The sequence below is a fragment of the Pholis gunnellus genome, assembly GCF_910591455.1.
Source record: "Pholis gunnellus genome assembly, chromosome: 22".
NCBI lineage: Eukaryota > Metazoa > Chordata > Actinopteri > Perciformes > Pholidae > Pholis > Pholis gunnellus.
This window is the reverse complement of record NC_136549.1, coordinates 10,004,922-10,026,224: the sequence shown is the minus strand read 5'-3', so window position 1 is coordinate 10,026,224 and position 21,303 is coordinate 10,004,922. Positions and strand designations below refer to the sequence as shown.

The 21,303-nt window shown below is 43.0% G+C and overlaps 2 protein-coding genes across 2 annotated transcripts; one reads left to right on the top strand and one right to left on the bottom strand.

Moving 5' to 3' along the window:
• Nucleotides 1-1,206: 1,206 nt before the first annotated feature.
• LOC306713860 (hyaluronidase PH-20-like) lies at nucleotides 1,207-6,405 on the top strand (the record flags this gene model as incomplete). Its single annotated transcript, XM_079183699.1, has 9 exons — nucleotides 1,207-1,212; nucleotides 3,085-3,290; nucleotides 3,475-3,529; nucleotides 3,752-3,918; nucleotides 4,011-4,179; nucleotides 4,274-4,492; nucleotides 4,584-4,742; nucleotides 5,192-5,281; nucleotides 5,968-6,405. The coding sequence occupies 9 exons, from the start codon at nucleotides 1,207-1,209 to the stop codon at nucleotides 6,403-6,405; spliced, it is 1,509 nt and encodes a 502-aa protein (XP_079039825.1).
• A 2,253-nt stretch (nucleotides 6,406-8,658) lies between these two features.
• tmem229a (transmembrane protein 229A) lies at nucleotides 8,659-11,801 on the bottom strand. The gene has a single exon (XM_079184182.1). The coding sequence runs from the start codon at nucleotides 11,704-11,706 to the stop codon at nucleotides 10,618-10,620; it is 1,089 nt and encodes a 362-aa protein (XP_079040308.1). The 5' UTR covers nucleotides 11,707-11,801; the 3' UTR covers nucleotides 8,659-10,617.
• Between the last annotated feature and the right edge of the window lie 9,502 nt (nucleotides 11,802-21,303).

Below are 21,303 nucleotides of genomic sequence, written 5' to 3'. Positions count from 1 at the left end.
CAGACGAACCTTCTGGGGCTACACCCTTGTGAAACATTCATTTGACCCACTTTCCACAGCAAAAGCAAACTGAGGTTATGAGGGAAGGAGGTAAGAGGACAACATGAATATTATATTTTGAATTCTGGAGGAAGACATCCCCTAAAGGCCTCTGTATGAATATTTAATAAAGTTGGCCTTTTCACATCTCACCATCATGTTCTACAACGTGGATTCTTTTTTGGGAAACATCACGGTGGGGGTCAACTCAACAGGAATATATTCAAACGGGCAAGTATGGGGCAGTGCCAAGTGTGGCATTTTGCCTTGCGATTAGGAAAGAGGTTTGCATACTGATTCACAGAAATAAAGTCAGAAAAGTTTGGGAATTATTGCCAAAGCTAGACGTGTGCACCATCTGTACACAATAACCACAAGATGGCAGCATTATGCCAGATATTATGCCACTGATGATGCTGCTGGACGGTGCACTCAGCACATTGGTTACTCTATCAAATTACATTAGCCCAACATGTAGGCCAAAACACAATAACCATCCCCGTGCTATTGTGCCTAATGCTGCCTGCATGCACATCGTCATGCAACCATGTGATGAGAGGGATGTGGGGAAGAGCTTCTGCCCAATCTGTCGGAACAATGGAGGGCTGCAGTGTCATGGATGGGAGGAAAACAAATGCAGCTCATGCAGCTGCAAAACAGCAGACATGAACTTAGTTAGGACTTCCTTTAAGAAACTGTCTGACGATGACCAGCTATGCAAGAAGAGATAAGAGAAGAGGAAGAATAAAAGATTTTTGTTTTGTCCCAACATGCTTTAATCCATGATTTACAAAAGATATTAAAGGGTTTGTTACCTAACCTTCTAGGCTTAGTGGGCAGCAACAGCTACCACTACCAGGATTTGATTTCTTATCATTAAGAAATAAAAATAAACCAATTTCTCAGGATACAATTTAAAGTTGTATTTTCAGTCACTGACATTGTTTCTGCAACTGTCACATTACAAATCTTGTTTACTAAAGTTGACATGTAGTATCCTCTGCAAAACACACACCAGCCTCCTAAAAACAGCTTCTGTTCACACTGTGCCACTAACCTGTGACATGACCACCACCATTTGGTATTAAATGTCCCTGACCAGACAAATAAACACATGCAGGGTAAACAGCCCAATGTATAAATCCCAGATTTACATTTACTTGTAACATGGAGGTAAAACATGCTATTATTAGTTATATGTGAGGTTATTTTTGTCTCTAAACTTCACTGTGTCAGACGTTAGACGCCTGCTATAAATGCCACGACTCCTCTCTCGCCACCTAGGTGTCAAACCTTCCTGTCTCCTATGGGGGAGAATTTGCTGATTGATAGAATGTGGCATATTATGCAATTCTTTCCAACCAGGCTAACATGCCACGCAATTGCCATTATCCCATTACTACAATCTTCAACTTCTTCCATTGGCTTGATTCCTTAATGGGCGAGAAAAGGCAGCCAGAAATAAATATTGCACCAAAACAGGTGGTCATGGATCTGATGAGCCACCACGTGGATTTAATCCGTTTTACTGTGCTATGACTCCACATAAGGGTTGAAGCCACAACCCTCACAAAATCACTTTGGCCTTTGTTTTTAATTATTTATTCATCCCAACCCAGGTGACAACTGTGAGAAAAATGTGCCTTAAACTGCTCCTAGCGATGATCAGTGTGATACAATATGATTACTTGTTGAAGGCCAAAGCCAAATAGAAACTGAATGAATGTGTGGTGCAACAATGACGCCTTGTGATATGTCCACCTGGAGTAACAAATGAAGATAACCGGATGATAGTTAGGGTACGACTGACAAGAACGGCGGCTCCATTCTTGAGATAAGGATGCAGTTGCAGAAGGGAGATGCACACTGGAAGCCGGTCGAGTGGAATGCAATAGACCTCTATCTCATGAGATATCTTTTTCTGCACTTTTATTTTTTTGCTTTTGATCAAATAAATAACTTTTGATCACAAATTTGAACCATCTATTTGACTATTTTGTTGACGGACCTCGAGCCAGAGGACGCGACACGACCACTATAGCATCAACACCAGTGCAATAACAATCCAAGCTCCATACTAATGCCCCACCCAGTGCGCTTCACTATGAGGACAGTGCACGCTCCATAACCTCACACCCAGGTGTGCCTTCCTCCTCTGCTCCAAGTCAGACTCGTGCGATCAAAACAAGCCTGTGTACGAGAGCATCCTCATTCCCAGCTCTGCCCACCGTGCCTCTCCTCCCCTATATCAGACAGAGTCATTATTGTGAGGACACTCTCACCCTCTGTGCTCCAGTCAACACATCTCATGGTGAGACGGGTCCACTGAAGGCATGTCCAGGTATTGTGTTCTTTTTTTTACATTGTCTGTCGGCTATAGTTTTGAGGTGGTATGTTGTGGTTTATGATTGTCAAAGTGGCCTTGTCTTGATTTAGAAATGCTTGGATAGATATGGAGACCGGTTTACATCCGGGATATCAAGCTTTTGTGTTTGGGAAGACGGGGAGAGTGAAATCATAGTAGACTGCTGAGAGCTGTTGGAATGAAGAGAAAAGGACTTCACAGAGTTCGGTTGTGCATTTCATTTAAATGTAAATGATGAGGTAGAAACAAACGTTTTGGGGCGTTAGCTTGTAGGTCTTCTTTGCGTAAATTATACTTATTCAACAGTGTGATCTGAATACCTTGAAAATGTAGCATTGTCTTCGTTATATTTTCATTATAGCAACATTGGCTACAAATATGTACATATTATAAGCCTATTGGAATATGCACAGTAGAGTTTGATTGGCACTGTTTGGATTTTTTACTTTTCTATTCTGCTGTCTTCAGTCACGGCAAAGGATGGTTTCAGTCACACAGAAGAGCAAAAGCTGCGTGCTGCTGCGTGTCCTCTCTGCTCTAACCATCGCTGTCTGGCCTGTTTTCTCATTATCTGTCCTGACGACACCACACACCTTTGCCCCTCCTGTCGGTAACACCAACATATCCACCAATTCTCCTTCCACTCCTGCGATCCTAAAACCATCCGCCTCCACCCTCAGCCCAACGTCTTCGTCACAAGCCTCTACCGCAACACCCTCAAAGTCAATGTCAGCTACGTTTACGATGTCACTCCTCGGCCAAACATCCGCTCGAGACCTCCTCACATCCACATCCTCACCCTCAGCTTACTTGCTACCTCACCCCTGCAAACATCTGACATCACCCCTCAAAACTATAGGACCACATCTGCACAAGAACCTATGCCGTTTGTCTAAAACGACTCCTGTGTCCTCTGAAGAACGTCCTCGTCACACTGCTAAACTTCTATTTCCCCCCTCGCCCGGACCACTTCCGCCTCCCCCTCCCCCCCTCCCCCACACCACGGCTCCGCTGTTTGCGCACCAGCCGTTCATCGTTACTTGGAACATCCCTGATTTGGTGTGTAACAGGCACAACATCTCACTGGACACCTCGCCCTTTAAAGGCGTGGCCACACCTGCTAAGGTAAGGGGACACATATTTGAATGTTGTGCGATGATTGAGTTGCTAGCATTGAGTCTATTCTATTCACATGCAAATCCCCGGTTGCGTAGCACATGCTGTAATCAAATGACATGCTCAATTACTTTACATTCAGCTGGAAGAACATTTCAATTGTTTTCTAAATTTGATTGGTTGCTACATGTTTTAAATGTTGTGTTCACCTTGTCATGTGTCTTGCGGCAGGTCCCAGGCCAGTTTCTGTCTCTGTTCTACACAGACCGGTTGGGTCTGTACCCACATGTAGACCTCGCTCGTAGGAAACAGTTCAATGGCGGCATCCCTCAGAGAGCGAACCCGAAAGCCAGTATGAACAAAGCCAGAGAAGATATCAACTACTACATCCCATCCAAGTGAGCCTACTTACAATTCGCCCTTTATTGTTTCACACATTTGATGCTGATCTTGAACCCTATACTTCTTCATCCCCCTGTCTTCCCTGCAGGACCAGCCGAGGCCTGGCTGTGATAGACTGGGAGGAATGGCGCCCCCTATGGGACAGAAACTGGGGCACTAAGAGAATCTACCAGATTTTATCTGTGGCACACCTTATGCAGACAAACCGCTCCTTGTCAGTGCATGAGGCCACAGAGAAAGCCAAACAACACTTCCAGGTGAAAAACTGACTGTGTAAAAATTCATAAAACAAATATTTTTGTTCTGAACAGCTATCAGATATCGATTCTTCCTTCTGCCTTCTGTTTTTAGGTGGCAGCCAAGAGTTTCATGTCAGGGATATTGGCAATGGGCAGAGCCATGAGACCCAACTATCTCTGGGGCTTCTACTTGTTTCCTAACTGCTACAATTACGGCTGGGAGAAGCCAGGCTACACAGGCCGTTGCTCCAAGGAGGTGAGGAGGCAGAACGATGAGCTGCTCTGGCTGTGGGAGTCCAGCACTGCCCTCTACCCCTCTGTCTACTTGCAGGTTAGTAACGTTTACTATTTATGCATCTCTAATATTATTTCCAAAATTTCAAGTCCTCATTTCCCCCCCCTGCATCCTTGCACTCTCTCAGGTCTCTCTGGCAGACAATCCCAAGGCGGCTCTGATGGTGAGAAACCGTGTCCAGGAAGCTTTCAGAGTATCTGCCCTGCCCAGACGGAGTGGCACTGCGCCCGTGTTTGCTTACATGCGACCTGTCTTTGTTGACCAGAACAGACGCTTCCTCAGCCAGGTAAACAAGGGTAATTTGTTTAACAAATGTTGTGAGCAATGTGAGAGGAAGTGTGAGCTTGTCCTTGGGAGAAATGACTGACAACCACTCTCTAAAAATAAGTCAGTGACTAAATCTGCTGTACAAACATTCTTTCATTTTTGAAAGAACTCATTAGTTAGCGACCACATACTCGACTAGAATAGATGCATCTTGGGTTACTTCCTCATCCTTGCAGTGGGGCGTTTCCATGAGGTTCCAGTTTTAAGAGGAGTTTGGTTTCTTGGTGTAACAACACCCTGCTCAGGTGGTAACCCTCACCTGAGCACGTAATCATTATCCTCTCTTCTCACCTCGTAGGGTGAGTGTTTTAGGGAGGAAATAAACAGTGTAAAAGTCTGTGGACCATGCATGCTTTTTGTCTATTGCCTATCTAAACAAAGGCAATAAAGAATACAATTTGTGTCCAGGGAGACCTGGTCAGCACCATTGGGGAGAGTGCAGCGGCGGGAGTGTCTGGCGCTGTGCTGTGGGGGGCCAGCGCTGACTATGATGACCAGGTAACATCACCCGGCAGACCTCCACCGCACTGCTGAAAGACATGACAGCGTACCGGGGGTCAGACCGGAGACAATGGGTTCAGTTAGATGATATAGGAGTCCGCTTGTCTCTGAGACTGACAATACCTTAGTCAGTGGCTCAGGTACTGATGGATTGTGTTGGTTGGTATAGTGTAGCAGTATTAGTTAATCCATGGCAGGGAAGACAGGATGAGCTTGATGATAGTGACATTCACTGGAGGTTTAAAGTCTTCTGAAAGATACCTCTCTAAATTCAAGTTAAATAATAGTCTTACAGCTATTGCGTGTCATTCAGTGCATTAGGCTGTTATTTTATGATTGTTTTTGAGCATCCATTTTTCCTAAAACGGACATGTTGGACAGACACAGGCTAGCTGTTTCCCCCTGTCTCCAGTCTTTATGTTAAGCTAAGCTAAGCTAATGGACATGAGAGTGCTATTGTTCTTCTTTTCTAACTCTTGGCAGCCAGTAAGAGTATTTCCTTGAATATCAAACTATTCCTTTAAGTACATATCAACATATTTCAGGGCTGTTGACTTGCTGTGGTGTCCTGTTTCAGACATACAGTTGTAGAGTACATTATATAAATATACAAACTATATGTACTTTTGAATAATTTTCTCTTCCTGCCCTTCCTGTTCCTTCTTCCCCTCTCATCTCCCCAGACGTCTTGTGCAGCCCTCTCCTCCTACCTCACCTCCACCCTCAACCCTTACATCACCAATGTCACCGTCGCCGCCCAGCTCTGCAGCAACTTCCTGTGTCGAGGGAATGGCCGCTGTGTCCGCAAAAGCTACGACTCCGGTCACTACCTCCATCTAAACCCCGAGAATTTCCGGATCCTGCATGTTCAGAACCGCTACCTCGTCCTGGGGAGACCTAGCCTCTCAGACCTGAAGGCTTTGAGCAGGAGTTTTACCTGTCAGTGCTACACTGGACTGAGCTGCTCACCCAGGACATACAAAGAGCTAGCCAAGGCCCTGGTATTTAGTGTGAAACAAGGGCTGTACCAGAAGTTTCACACGCTGAATAAAGCCATGTTAGATGATGCGCAACAAGCCAGTATTACTAAGGACAATGTTAAAAAGAACTTGAAAATGTAGCTTGTAATGAATGAGCTGAAGTTCTTCTTTCTGAAAAAACACCAATTAAACCAAACACTGTACATTCAGACCATGGGAATAACCCGTCCCGTCGCAATCCATTGTTGGACAGTTCATCTGCAGTATAATAAGCACCCAGGAAGCATCACTTCATCTCTATAATGTGTGCATTATATATCAGTGACATACTGAAACATGTTCTGTCTTGCCAAAGAACAGGGGTTTGCTCATAATCTAAGACCAAACTTACGAATGCTGTGCTATTTCAGGTAACTATTAGCTGTGTGACAATATTAATCCCACTGGGTATTTGTTTATGATTTGACTGTATATGTAAATAAATGAAGAGACATGGAGGCAGGAGTGTTGTTTTTTTACTTTGTCTTTGTCATGGACATGGTAGGAAAAGCACAGGTGTAACTAATCAAGATATTGTAATTACCAGCTTTGCTACACATCCAACTTTGCCTTGAGTAGATGCCTAATCAGACAATTGAAAACACCTGTGTGGGTGTTCATCGCCTCATCAGCTGAATTCATTGATTTGTAGGCCACAAGGAGGCAGAAAAGCTCCACCAGATGGACAGGCTGTTTTGGCTGTTAGCTAACTTGGTAGCAAGCAGTTACCTACTCACACATCCAGCAGACGTGGAGCAACATCAGCATTCATTTGGGGATGCGTTTCTGTCAACCAGGCAAATCTAACTAGTAAAATTAAATCTTTATTTCACCCGAGAGAAATAATTGTCCATTCAGCTGGCCAGGTTGTTGGCCAGCTAATAGCGAACTCTGCTTTGTCTTTGGTATTGAGAAGTGTTTATTGGAGCTTTTTTTTTTCTTAAAAAAGATGGCAGTTTGTTTACATTTTTGTGTGCTTGTCACAATTAGTCGCAACTTTCACATTAGATGCATATATTAACCATTAATTCAATTGAGTAAGGGAGCCTGACAGGTTAATGGACAGGTCAACCTGCATGACTTCAAGTCAAATTTTACAGGTGTTGTATTCGTGAGTTTGGGGTTAACGTTAATGAACTAATTAAAAGGCAAACGGTTGACTCTCACTCTCTATTTTCATCTGCATGAAACCATGTTTTCAGCTTGTACACAGCAGACGTAAACTGCTGATTGAGGGTGCTAATGAGTCCGCATGGAGGAGTTGGTGTATAATATTCACATTGTGGGAATACTGTAGGCCATTGGTGTATTGACGGTGTCCTCTGGGCGGTAAGTGTGTGAGGTGAGTCTGGACTCATGAGCTTGCTTGTGTCAGTGATCTCCGAGGTGGTTTAAAGAGAGAGAGAGAGAGAGAGAGAGAGAGAGAGAGAGAGAGAGAGAGAGAGAGAGAGAGAGAGAGAGAGAGAGAGAGAGAGAGAGAGAGAGAGAGGATGGGTTGATACATTCTTGGTTATGCGGCTCAGTTTTACCCTCTCACAACGACTTGTGATGCCACAGTGAGCGTGCAAGTTCAGGACACATGCAGACATCTGTTAAAGGTTTAAGGCGTGGGCGTTCATCACAACAACATCTCAACAGGGAAGTAGACAGCACAAGTGGCTTTTGTGTGAACCAGGGACCAATGCAAGTGTATTCAAGCAACTAACTTACAGACGTATGCTGTGGACATTTATCATATTATTCTTTTAGTTATAATTTGCTTAAACCTGCATATTGCAGACCATCCCGACTCCTTTAAACCCAAATAATAAACGTTATCATTTCAAATCTTCCCATGAAAACAATACCAAGGCTGGGAACTTGTCCTTGGTGGATGCATCGGTGGACCGAGGAGGACATATGCGAAGAGGGAGGTGGGGGATACAAGATAATGTGCATAGAATACTTAGGTAAACTATTCTTTTTTTTTCCCCACCACAACGTACAGCCAACATGACCTCATGTTTGTGTCGTAGCACTTTTATTTTTGCTGTGGCTATTGTTTCATGCCTGAGATAAGATATGTTGACAGTTAGGAGTCCGCCTGAAAACAGGTTGCGGACCTTTTTTCATTGGTAGCCTATGATGGGGCATGTTTTAACAGAGCCAACACCCAGGAGACCAAATGAGAAGGGAGTGAAACCAAAGGTTTCCCCCATCAGACTTGCTTGGCCGCTCTGCTGCAGCGATACAGTGTGAGACGGTATTGCTCAGAACTTTGCTGAATAATGTAAATGGTATTTACCAACATTAAAGTAAAGGAATGAAGGAATGGCAGTCATGTCACAGGAAAATTTCAGATTTAATGAAGTCGTACGGTACATGCCAATGCAATTCATGTTTCTAAAAGCAGTTTGGTCTATTTATTAATTGGTTAAAACAGGTTGGCCGTGAAAAATCTTAAAGATGTATTCTGCGGTTCAGTGAATAAAAATGTTGACGAACCTCTTTCGCTGCCAAGGTGGACAAAAAAACTAAACAGCAGCCACAGGCAGGGCTAACCACTGCTAACGTTCTGACATGGATTCAAAATAAGTTTTGTCACATCTTTTTGTTGATAAATAAATGATGAGCTATAATCTTTGCCAGGTACCCTTCTAAATATGTATTTATTAGGGTATTTATATTTGATAAAAATGTCAAGGTTGCTCTGACAACATGCAGGGGAATTTAACGATTACTTTTGCCTTGTATTTAAGTATTTCACTCGGTTTACTGAACCCTCAAAACGGACCCAAATCTAGCAGAAACGCTTTAAAATGCACTCAAGCTTTGCATTCAGCAAATCACAAGCGTATCCAAACATTCAGAAAATACTACTCATTCCTACAATATCTTAAAAACTAATTATCAGAATTAAGAGTTGTGATTAGTACAAAATATTTTCTAATTATGAAGACATGATTAAAGGGCAGATTCATAAATAACCGGATTGATTCCAGCACAAAGTTAAAATGCTAATGTGGGAGTGAAACCGGTCACTTGTATAGAGGAGACAAGATGGCTAAATGTACCACCATTTGCTTGGTCACAGTGCAAGGTACTTAGATTAGTCTGTTAATAAGGCATAAGACCACTTTAAAGCAAATGTTGGTGTCAGAATATGCTCTGTATGTCACAGCTGGAGTATATTTAGGGAATACTTAACTAAACACCTGTTTTTGTTGTGTTGGATACAGAAATCTGTAAATTTGATCAGCTGTAATTAAATGTGCATCATTCTGGTGTCTCCAGTTATTCTGATAATGGTATTAATGATCATCATTAATGCTGAAGGTTAACACATTTTATAATAATCAGTTACAAATCACTGCTGTGCTTCTAATCTATCAAGAGGAGCCTCGTGAACACCGAGCCTTGTTTCTTGAGTCTGCATGCAAAGGAAGGCACTCCAGCAAAGTAATGCTTGGTTCATAAAAGATTCACAGTAAAATCGCACTCTGCTCCTCGTATCCATTCAGCTACAGGTGTTCTTGCTACATGTATTGCCGGGTTTATTTCTACTCTATTAGTTGTCATGCAAATATAGTAGTCATGCAATGGTCGAGGGTCATATTAAAAAGACGGGTGAAAATAGGGAGTTTGTTTCAAAATATGAATTAACATTGAAAAAGAGGTTAATGCCCAGTTCTTTTCCTGTCTTGGAAACACTGACTGTGAATATCATCATGTCTAATCCATAAACCTTACATATTTTATTTTCAGCATGCAAGATATGAGCTACAGTTAAAGCATGCCAATGGTTATGTAAATGACATAATCTATGCAACTCAAACTAGACCTGCTACAATGCATGTCATGTATAAGAATGTAATGTATAATATGGTAAGTCTGCCACTGCAATCATTTAAAAAACGGAATTTCCAAACTTCCAAAGTCTTGTAGACTTGAAAAATATTCATATTAAAACTATATTTGAGATAAAATGGCAGTTGTGTTTTATCTTTATCACTGGACCCAGAAATATCAGGCGTTGCAGAGTCAACAACTGTCTCATCTGCATACTGGTAATAAGTATAGACTCCAAAGTATCACGACTCTAAACTCACTGAAAACATGAGCTGCATAAAATGTTGAATCATCCAACATCTCAACATCTGTTGTCACATTGCTGACCAAAAGAGTCACTTCTTTATAAATACCAACATGTATGTCTTTCCCCGTTAAATCAGTGATTCATTTATTAATTGGAACAAAACAATGTCAGTTTGTTTCTTCAGTCTATTGTAAACCAGACTCTAGACTCCTAGAATTTGAAAACATCAAAACACAAATTTAAAGTCGTTTTTTCTTTGACTCCACCGGTCCATTGGAGTCTCCATTCTCCTCACTAAAACCATTCACATCTTTGGTGCACTTGATTCTCTGCATGACACGAGACAGCACGTCCTGGTACAAACTGATGCCGGCCCAGCCGGGCAGGTAGAGGAGGGTGATGAGTCCCATGAAGTTGAGAGGATAATGGGAGTAGTCCCAGGAGCAGGCGCCGAACTGCCTCAGGACCAGACCCCAGGAGAACTCCCAGGTGTAGATGAAGCAGACGTAGATGGGGAGCCGCCGCCACGTCCCCCAGCCTCTGATGAGCAGGTGATGGTAGAGCTTCTCCACCACGAAGCTGCAGCTCCCGTACATCAGGAAGGACCACAGGGACGTGTGGCCGCTGAGGCTCCGGTCAGACTTCTCCACGAGGTTGAAAATAGAGGTGAAAATCACCTCGTCCAGAAAGCCGTGCATCCCAAAGAACAAGAAACGCACAAAGCCAGGGAGACCGGGAAGAGGCCCCCGATCGTGACCTCTGTTCTCCTCCGGGCCGAGTTCGCTCGGGCGGTCGGGGGTGCAGGAGCGTTGGTACTGCAGCCTTGACAGTCCTCTGTGGAACACCAGGGCGAAATAGAGAGACAGAAGGTAGTGCACGACCAGCTGCGTGCCAGATACCACCCGCACCTGCTCGGTCAGAGTGTTGATGTTCCCGATAAGGATCTGCAGCCCGATGTAGACAGACGGGTAGAAAACAAGATGAAACACCACAGGCCGACCTCGGAAACACCTCTTCTGTGAGTAAATCTTCTCCAGCGCAAAGTGGGTCAGTGAATGCATAATGCAAAGATACGGAGAGGAAAAGCCCACCAGTTTAGGGTCTCGATGATTAAAAAGCCCCTGTGCCGATGAGAGCAGGACATCCAGAGCCACGCCGTGCATCCCGTAGAAGTAAAGCCGCATCCATCGCGGCAGCTCCCGAAGCGACTCCACCGCGTCCTCCGTCTCTCCGACCGGTTCTTGTTGGCGGGGCATTCGCGCCGTATTCAGGCCACCGGTGGAGTTTCCTGATTGACCGCGAGGACCGTCTCGCCACCGACTGGCCATGATCTGTCACTCTCTCTAGAGAGATCCAGCTTCCCTCTTCCTACACATTGTTTTTTTCCAGCACATTGAAGCAAGCTGCGTCTGCAACCATTCCCTGGAACTGTGCAGTGGCTGCTGCGTTCACGTGTTCCCCGGAAATACCTGCTTTGGTTAAACCAGTTTGTGAACCCGACAACAACAAAGACAAGTTCTGTTTACGTGTTGTGGTCATTCATCAAACTCATTGTGTGCAACCTCATGTGTAGCACATTTAGTTTCTCATGAAACGCAGCCAATTATTGAAATGTGCATTGTTAATTTCCACGTTGTTTACTAGCAAGCGGTCTTCTTCCTGCCTTTGTGGGAGCACGGACAACATTTTTGGCACGTTACCTTCACCAACTGTCGAGCGTGCATGTGTGTCCTTGTGAAAACACAACTCTATAGGGGTCAACACATTAGCTCAACAAAAAACACGTGTCATCATAAATCTGATGTTGGTCCAATGTGAATGAAGTCAAAAGGTTAACAGACTCAGTAGAGAAGTAAGAAGAAGGAGGATTGCAGGTATTTAAATCGGCTGCGCCCACCACAGTCATTTGCTGTGCACCGCGTCATTTGCATCGTCATAACAATGTTTTACAAATATCCAATAGCACCTGAAGGCAACATAAGAGAGAATCTGATGGAGGAGGAGGTGTAGAGCTGTGGTGGAGACGGGACGTTTTGGCTCTGACACAGTTATTAATTGAACTCTCATCCCCAGGCGACGTCCTGATGGTTTAATTACGATTCATTAATTCTAATTACAGCTGATTACTCTGTTAATATGATAGTAAACTAATCCTGTAGTAAACTAATCCATCATCTTTCATCAGAATGAATTGATCACACAGGTACATAGACCTGTGTGACTTAAGAGGAAACGGATCGATGATGGCCTGTATCATACATCTTATGTTCAAAGTGACAGGCGTTGATAGATACATGAAATGGATACAGCCAAGTCACAATATCTCCACTTCCTCTTTTGGTTTCCTGTTTCCTATCTTGCTATTGCTGCGGTTATGAACTGAAAACATTCAACCATATTTAATATGTATACTGTTAATCTCAATATGAGACCATGGTTTCAATGATAAGATTAAGGCTATTAATCAGCCACCATTTCAGCCGGACTATCCATAATATGCCGAACGGATACTGAACAAGTACAGTCATTTAATTCTAAATTAACCAAACGAAGTATTGTGAAAGAGATGGAGAAAGCTTAACGATGACACATAACGAACTATGATTTTAAGTGTTGCATTTGCTTTGTATAAATAAGCAGAACAGAGATAACAATATGGTGCAGGAGCAGCAGTACTTTACAGTGCAAACAAAAAGAGGCACATAAGAATTTGCACATATACATTTTATGTGAATCTAAACCCTGCGGTCGGTCGTATACAGTATTTAGTACCTTGGTGAGAGGACTTGCAGTATGACTGGACGGCCACAGATGGGCACTACTGAGTCTGTGAGAGATCCGGCTTATTTTCACCAAACTCATCGGAAGCTAAATGAGCCCAGGCAGCATGTGTGACACGGTGCAGTTTGGCGTTGGTAACTCATTCACCTTTTCTTATGACGTGCCTTATTGGTTTAGCTCTGACTGACACCTTGTGAAGAGGAGTGTGTGCTGAATGCAATGCATTAGGGTTTGTTTTGTTTTGTGTGCCTACTAGGAGAGTATGAATTTGTGTGCGTTTGTGTCCTGCCTCTTGGAACAGTCTTTCATGGTGTCACAGTGTGTGTTAACAGCATTTGTTTGCACTCTGAGTGCTCTGTGAGTGTCAGCATCTCTCTGCAGGATGCAGTTGTTTGTTTCTGGAATATATTCATGTGTGCTTTTGTAAATGTCTGTGGGCTGTCTATGTGTTTATTTGTATTTGGTTGTGAATGCATAAGCATATAGTGTGTGTGTGTAGAGATATCAGTGGTCTTTCTGGGCCACAGAGATAACAGTGTGTCTCTGCATGCTTTAAAACCATCAGAATCTCTTCAGCACAGATTGAACTCGAGTCTGAACCCACTCAGTCGTGACTCAGAGCCCGCACAGCCGACTCAGAGACGAGAAAAGCAAGACTCATTTTCAAATAGTTCAGGTCAAATACAACATTTTATATGCCGGCTGACAAGACCTGACCCTCTCTCACACGTGCACATCTTCACCTCCTCGCTGTAGTGCATTTTCTCAACCTGGACTGATTGCTACAGAAAATAGCCATAATTCTTCATGCTCAGGGCGCAGACACTAGTCTTTGACAATCAATAATTGACTACACTGTTTATTGTTGGACATGAGGCAACTACTGTAAATAAATGAGATTATCATTGATAGAAACGGTGCACGCTGAACAAAATCTAAAAGGTAATTTTCAGAGGTAGGAAAATAGCGTTTCTGGCTGGAGGAGTCTTTTAGTTGTGCTTTATGTTTACAATCTACTATTTGAATATTGAGTGTCAATACTGTCATTTTACGATGCAGTTGTTTACTGTGCACACCTCGACTATTGCATGTCCCTCCAATAGCAGTCGTGAGTTGCACAGCAGTGTTGAATGAGATGGAAGAGGGAGTGTCATCGTAGTTTACACAAGTTAAAAACTATTAGAAAACTCAGAAGATGCTGATTTTTGCACTGCCACATATATCATTGTACCTCAATGAATGAATGGCAATTTATTTCACATAAATTGTTACATAAATAAATAATTGAAAAACATAGTTATCAATATTGTATGTAAATGAAAGGCAAGGTATTGTATGACACTCAATAGACCTGACTAAGATGAATCAGACAGAAAGTAATGTGTTTCCTTGTCGATAACCTTTTAATAAAAAAAATAATAATCTGTGGTGTGAAGCCAGTCCGCATCAAACTGCTCTGACCTCTTCTATCTCTGATGCTGTCTCATATATTGGATTCCCTTTGTATCACTGTGTGCTATCTCTCACTATAGTTTCATTTATCTACGGACACAAAGACCCTGACAAATTAATATTCATTATTATTGTATTAGAGTGAAATGAGACAACTAGATGGGCGAATACATTAGTAATTCAGATGATAACAAATGCTTTTGCAGAACGGTGAATGATCTCCCGATGTCTCCGTATAGCGACACAGATTAATCATTTCCTCCTGTCTTCCACTCGGATGACTACCTGACTGGCACAATGGCTTTCTTATTATGAAGCGGGCAAACGGTGGAATATTCACTGACTAGCAGTCACACAATGAAACTGTCTCATCTCCCCGTGTGCTTGATGTCATTGTCTCTCCTTTGTGCTGATCATCTCTGTGTGAGGTGTGCCAGTGCCACCAAGACAAATCCCCCGGAGATTTAAAAGACTTGATCCGTTGTGTGATTACGATCTTGATATTTCATGCAATCGTTAGGCTTCCACACTTTCTTTGATCTTAAGTGAGTCCCTCAGTGAAACATCTGCCTGTCTGTGAGTTTGAGCCTCCACGCTCTCGCCAGATGAAACACTGTGTGGACCTTGAGTTTATGACAGGCAGCCGGTCTGTTCTCTTTGGGTCTCCAAGGGTAGCCTATGTTTTATGCATTTGAATGTGTTTTGGTGGATTCTTGTACGCCAAGATGATGGATGCTCAGGAGTGACAATGGCGCAGAAAATGTAGCGGCACAATAACTCCTGGTTAAGCATTTGTTACACCAGACCATACAAGTATATCATCCCATTTACACTTCATATAATCAATTTAAAAGTGTTCAAATTGATCTAGAATTATTTTCCCAAGAAGGCTGTTTATGTCTCTGTGGTGCTTTAACACTAGATGGCAGCAGTGTGGCACACTCGCCCGTGGCTTGGGTGGGCCCCTCTGACTCGGATGTTGTTAATTCCCAGAAACAAAATACTAATACTGTTTTGCATGGAGCACATTTAAATGCACAGTGCTTATATTTGTGCATTAATAGTGGCCAATGCAAAAAACAGACTTCAAATGTGCGGCCTGAATAGACATGGTACATGATTGTGTCTGTACTGTGGCCTTGCACTGCTTCACACTCATCACCGTGTGCCGATTGAAAGGTTAACAATGGAGGACTCAAGCTTATTCTACTGCTGGTGTCATTTATATCAGAGCGCCGTTTAAGGCCTGAAGGCTGAACATGTTCATTTGGGTTCTGAAGGCTTGTACAATGTATTCGCCAGGCTCTTTGTACATCCACCCAGGCTCTTTGCATGGTTTAAAACAGATATATCATATTAGGTGCTTGACAGTCTCTCCACAGGTGCATACAAAAACATTTTCCAATCAGATATATCTCCTGCTAGGCTCATTACAGCCTGTGAATGGCTGTAAGACGAAGCTATGTGATGTTTGATTGATGTGACGCTTGACCGAGCCCCGCAGGAAATTAATGTGAATCTGCTGTCATGCACTTAAAATGAGAACCTCTGAAAATGTAATTTCAGAACCCATTTCCTCCAATATGAGCCATTATTGAATGGACCGCTGGCCCGATGCTCTCGCATTGTCTCATATGGTCAGGCCGGGAGAGGGTAATGTTTGTGTTGTGTGTGTGTGTGTGTGTGCCAATAAGCTCATGCTGTGCTTGTATGTCTGTGTTCTTTTCCCAAATGTATGCATTTTTGATGCATAAAATAATGCGAGTGTGCCTGTTGCTCATGTGAGAGAGTCTCGTGTGCACGTGTGTGTAAACATGTCTTCCCTCCAGAGATGGGAGGAGGAAGAGGGGGAGGATGAAGAAGGCATAAAGATCACTCATCCCAACAGGAGGTTTGCAATATTCCCGTGAGTAGTTCAGGCTCTTGTGTGCAGTTCCTTCTTCATTAGGAATTCTGTGCAACCCCGGGGCTCTCCGGGGCTCACCCGGTCACACAACACCCTGACTTCCCCCGTCTCACCTCGCCTTACCCTCCTCTACTCCCCTCGTCTCTCTCCTCTCCTGTCCTCCTCCCCCTCACACCTTCCCATCTGGTCTTCAGTCACTGCCTCTCTGCCAGCATGATTTTATGAGCCACATCTTCTCCAAGTCCTGATGGCAATAGTTTAAATATGATACATTCATTTGATACTGGATAATGCTATTGTTGGAGTCTTTCAACTGTCCTCACCCTTTTCCTCTCCTCATTTATATTTTCTAACTTCTTTTCTCTCTTCTATTCTCCTGTGTACGTCCCGGTGGATCTACTTCTATAATTAATCTGTGCCTGCACTCACCCATCTCACTCTCCCGCTCATCTTCTCCTCCTCTCCTTTCATCTCTGCACTCCTCTCTGCAGTAACCTTGGTGACCCTCCCTTTAACCTTGTCATCTTAAGTAACCCTCTCACCACCTCCTCCATCCGTTCACACGTCTTCAGCCTCACTCTAACCTTCATTTCCCCTTTCCTTCACCTCTTAACCCCCACACTGCCCCCCACACAGCTTGTATTGTCTTCAGTAAAAAATCTTTTCCCACTTTTCAGCAGAATCTATTATTCTTCTCACAACTGCAGTGCTGTCATTTCTCATGCCCCCCCCCCTCCCAGTTGCATAACCTTTTACTCTCCTTCTACCCCTTCCTATACACCTCAAACTTTTTCTTCCTGCACTTAAAGTTTGTTCTGTATTGTTTTCTCATCATTGTGTTTTTTTGTGATGCACGTTAATTTAGACATGTTGCACATAAATGGACAATCTCCTCCAATTGAATTTGTTTATATGGAAAAAGAAATGAGCTTTTTGCTTCATGACTGCATTATAGCCACGGGTTAGATAGAACACGTAACGATTCAGAAGTTCTCTCAAAACTCACTGTTGGATGGAACATTTCCTTTACATGCACAAGGGATTTTCAGGAAACGATTCATGCGTGCAATACAGTGTTAGCTCACTGTTAGATCTTTTTCCCCCACAGTATGAGATATAAACTTCCTGTAAAGGCTAATTCTGATGGAAACAGAACTTTGTACGCCTTTCATATAACCTCTCGTACGTCTCTGAGCTATATCAAGTGTGTCATCTCCCTTTCTTCTCAGGGTCACTTCAAATGTGTCACCTTTTTCCTGTCCAAAGCCCATTCTACCTTTTGACTTATTCCTTCCTCTTCAGTCAGATAGTTAAAATTCCCCCCCATCGTAATCCTCCACACTTGTATGACCCCATTCTACCCCCTGTCTTATTCTCCTGTCAACGTACTGTGACAATTACAAGTCTTTTGTTCCTCCTTTGACCTTTGCTCATTCCAATTACTTTGCTGCAAACCGCCTCCTCTTTTTCTGCCTCTCCTTAAACCCAGTGAGTTAACTCAGTCCAGATTCTCTCTGTGTGCCTGTTGCCAGACAGTCTCTGTCCTCTGCCTGCCTCTGGCTTTGTGTGTGTGTGTGTGTGTGTGTGTGTGGACCTCTCAACCTCCCTCAATGCCTCTCTCTCTGTATTAGTCTAGACAGCCAAGGCAGCAGAGGATGGCATAATACAATTTTGGTCACCTGGTGTTGTGTGTGTGTGTGTGTGTGTGTGTGTGTGTGTTTCATATTGGGACAAAACGACTGTGTTAATTTGCAAGGATGGAAGAAAGTAAGGAGTGGACCGACACTACTATGGGCTGTGTATTGTGGGCTTCTTTTCTGCATTCCATCCATTCTGTTTACCATCCTCTGTAGTTCCCCAGGGGGCGTCTGGGAGATTGTAGCCATGGGATACCAACACACATGAACGTCATATCACTGATCTCTGATTGGTTCAACCTGCCATCAGCTAGCTAGAGCATGTATTAGACCTGTAGTCATCTGGATCTGGATCATTGATGATGCTCCTTGTCTCTCACTCTCTCTGCCCTTAGTCTCTCTTTGGTCTGTCTGTGTATTCCCCTCAGCTGTCGACAGTACAACACCTCTCTGTCTGTTTCTTTGTCCACTCACAGACGGAGAGAGAGAGAGAGAGAGAGAGAACACTGTTGAAAGGGATATAGAGGAAACAAGTGACCGCAGGAGATTGAGAGTTATCAGTGGGATGTGTTGATGTATAGACATCCAGTGGAAGCAGAGCGTAGGGTGTTGTCTCTTAACTGTGGTAGTAGGAGGTAAACGGGGAAAATAAAAAGCTCTCCCTGACCTCTGACCTCATGGCTATTTTGTCATTGTCTGTGCTCAGTGGCAGCTTAGGTGAATTAGAAGCTAAATTGTACGTTTATTTGTCAATTTGTGTTAGCTTTGTGACAGACTGGCAACCTGGATGGGGGGTTTCTGTCTCTTACATGCTTGAAAAATATTTCATGTTTGATTTGACCTTATCAGAAAAAAGCACCCTCACAGACACAATCACTCAGTCCCTTTCAAAGACAAAGTGTCACTTTACAAGCAAAACATACCTCTTGTTCGTGCGCCTTAAAGCCTATTCTTAGCACAATGTGTGTCTTTGGTAAACATAAAAGCTTGGATATGGAAATATGACACTGTGTTCAACTTTATGATGTCAAAATGCCTCACAATCCTAAAATAAAGTTGCTACAATAAATAAAGATGGATCTCAGGATTCGACTTTGCTCTCGATGGAAAAATTCTACGAGGAAAAGCAAATCAACACAAAGCAAAACCGTAACCCTAATGAGGTCCCGTGGTGGCCTGCCGACACGGGTTGACAAAAACAAATCCCCCCTGTGGGTGTTTCACGCTGAAACTTGGATGTTTATTTGTTCTGAGGGAAAACCTCTGAGGTCAGGCAGCGGTCATACTACTGTAGACAGCTTAACACATTATTTATTTATCACAACTGATACATCCCGTATTTTATATATGGTCTCGTGCCAAAGCAGGCAAGTGACTTGTGCATGTGCTTTTCAGTCAACGTTAGCATTAATACATCACTAAATTAATAATATTTCAGTCACCAAAACACCCTTCTAAAAATGCAACTTGTAGTGTTTTTTTTTTCTTTTGGCCTCCCATTTATCAAAATTGACCTCTTGTCAGATGTAAATAAATGAGTGACCGTAGGCGAGTCTCCAACAGAGGCTCGTTGCATTAACATTATTCACAAATGACTGAATATCTTTTTCAATTGCTTTTACATACATCACTGGGGCCGATCGTTCGAAACGATTGCGTCAGTATGAATGTAAATCGTACCGGCATGCACTCTAATGTGTTTCCTTACAGGTGATTGCCTAAAGGCGTCTGTCAATCTATAAATAATCAGCATGACACGTCTCAAATGTTACTATCCCCAAGGAACTAACGTTTATGCCTTCTACGTGCTTATGAGAGCAACACACTCTCTTCCTCATTTGTTTTTCTTTGCCTCCAGTCCCCCCCCCCCCCCCGGCTCCACTATGAATGAGTGAATGAGCAGTGCTGCTGAACGTTGCATGCTCTGGTTGCATCTACATACATTTTGTATGAAAATGGTCACTTTCATACATTTTCTATCAGCGAATCTCTGTTTTACATTTACATGGAGGGTGGGTTTGGTTGCCATTTTAATTATTGGAGGTTAGGTTGTTGTTGACGTTAGAGGTCAATAGCAAGTGGACACAAACATTGAGGAAATATGTTTGAATATTGGGAAGTTTTCAGTTTAACATCTACTTGTTTACTTCATAACCAAAGACAACGCAGGTTGTCTTACTGAGATGACACAATTGTGCTTTCGATCTGTGGCCTTTGACTCGGACACACCCAACACAATATAAAGCCGTCATCCTCCTTCAGTTGAGAACTCGCTCTGTTAAAATTGTAGCCGTATGAATCCTATTTATTGTTTTCTGCATGGCTTCAGTTCAAAATAAGCATAAGCAGAAAACCAAATCAACCGTGACTGGCTCTTGAGCTAAACCATTATTTCTGACTACAAGGGACACATCAATTTCCAAAGGGAGAAAGATGTCGCATGAACAAAAAAAAGCCCAATTTCCTCACGAGTGTCATTAAAGCTTCATCTAGCTACAGCGGCTTGGAGACCGGCGCAGCAAAAACTGGCTGCAGGCTACGCTTGAGGAGACCGCATCTGTTTTATACAAGTCAGTGTCTTGTACTGCTCGTTGCTCATCAGTGAGATGAACCATGTGATGAAGCTTCGACTTCTGCACAGAATTCACAAAATCGAAACATTTCACATTGAGTGCTAATAGACCCATTAACTCAATTGCGTCATTAAACATGAAACGAATGAGATTAACCCATTGCTTCTACTCGGCTCCCACCTGTTTTTATCTGCGAAGGTGACCAGCATAACAGCTTCAAATATCAAAATGAAGTGTCTGTATTGTGCATTTGAAATATCCTAACAACCGGTAAAAGTGTCTGGCCCATTACAACCAACCCACAGACACTCGACCGTTGTGTTTAATGCACATTACACTAATAATTATTCTCATACTACAATGTGCAAGCGGTTGGATGAGTCGATTGCAATCATTTCTGCATAAGAATTGCATTATTGAATGTGGCTTGTGAAAGCTACAGTACACCAACACCAAGATGAGATCGTTGTAGGAGAAAAGATGAGCTTGAACCATTTTATACCCTTTGATATAACCGAGCAATAGCGTGATACTATTTGACCCAGAATTTTGATTAATGTTGCATGACTCATTGTC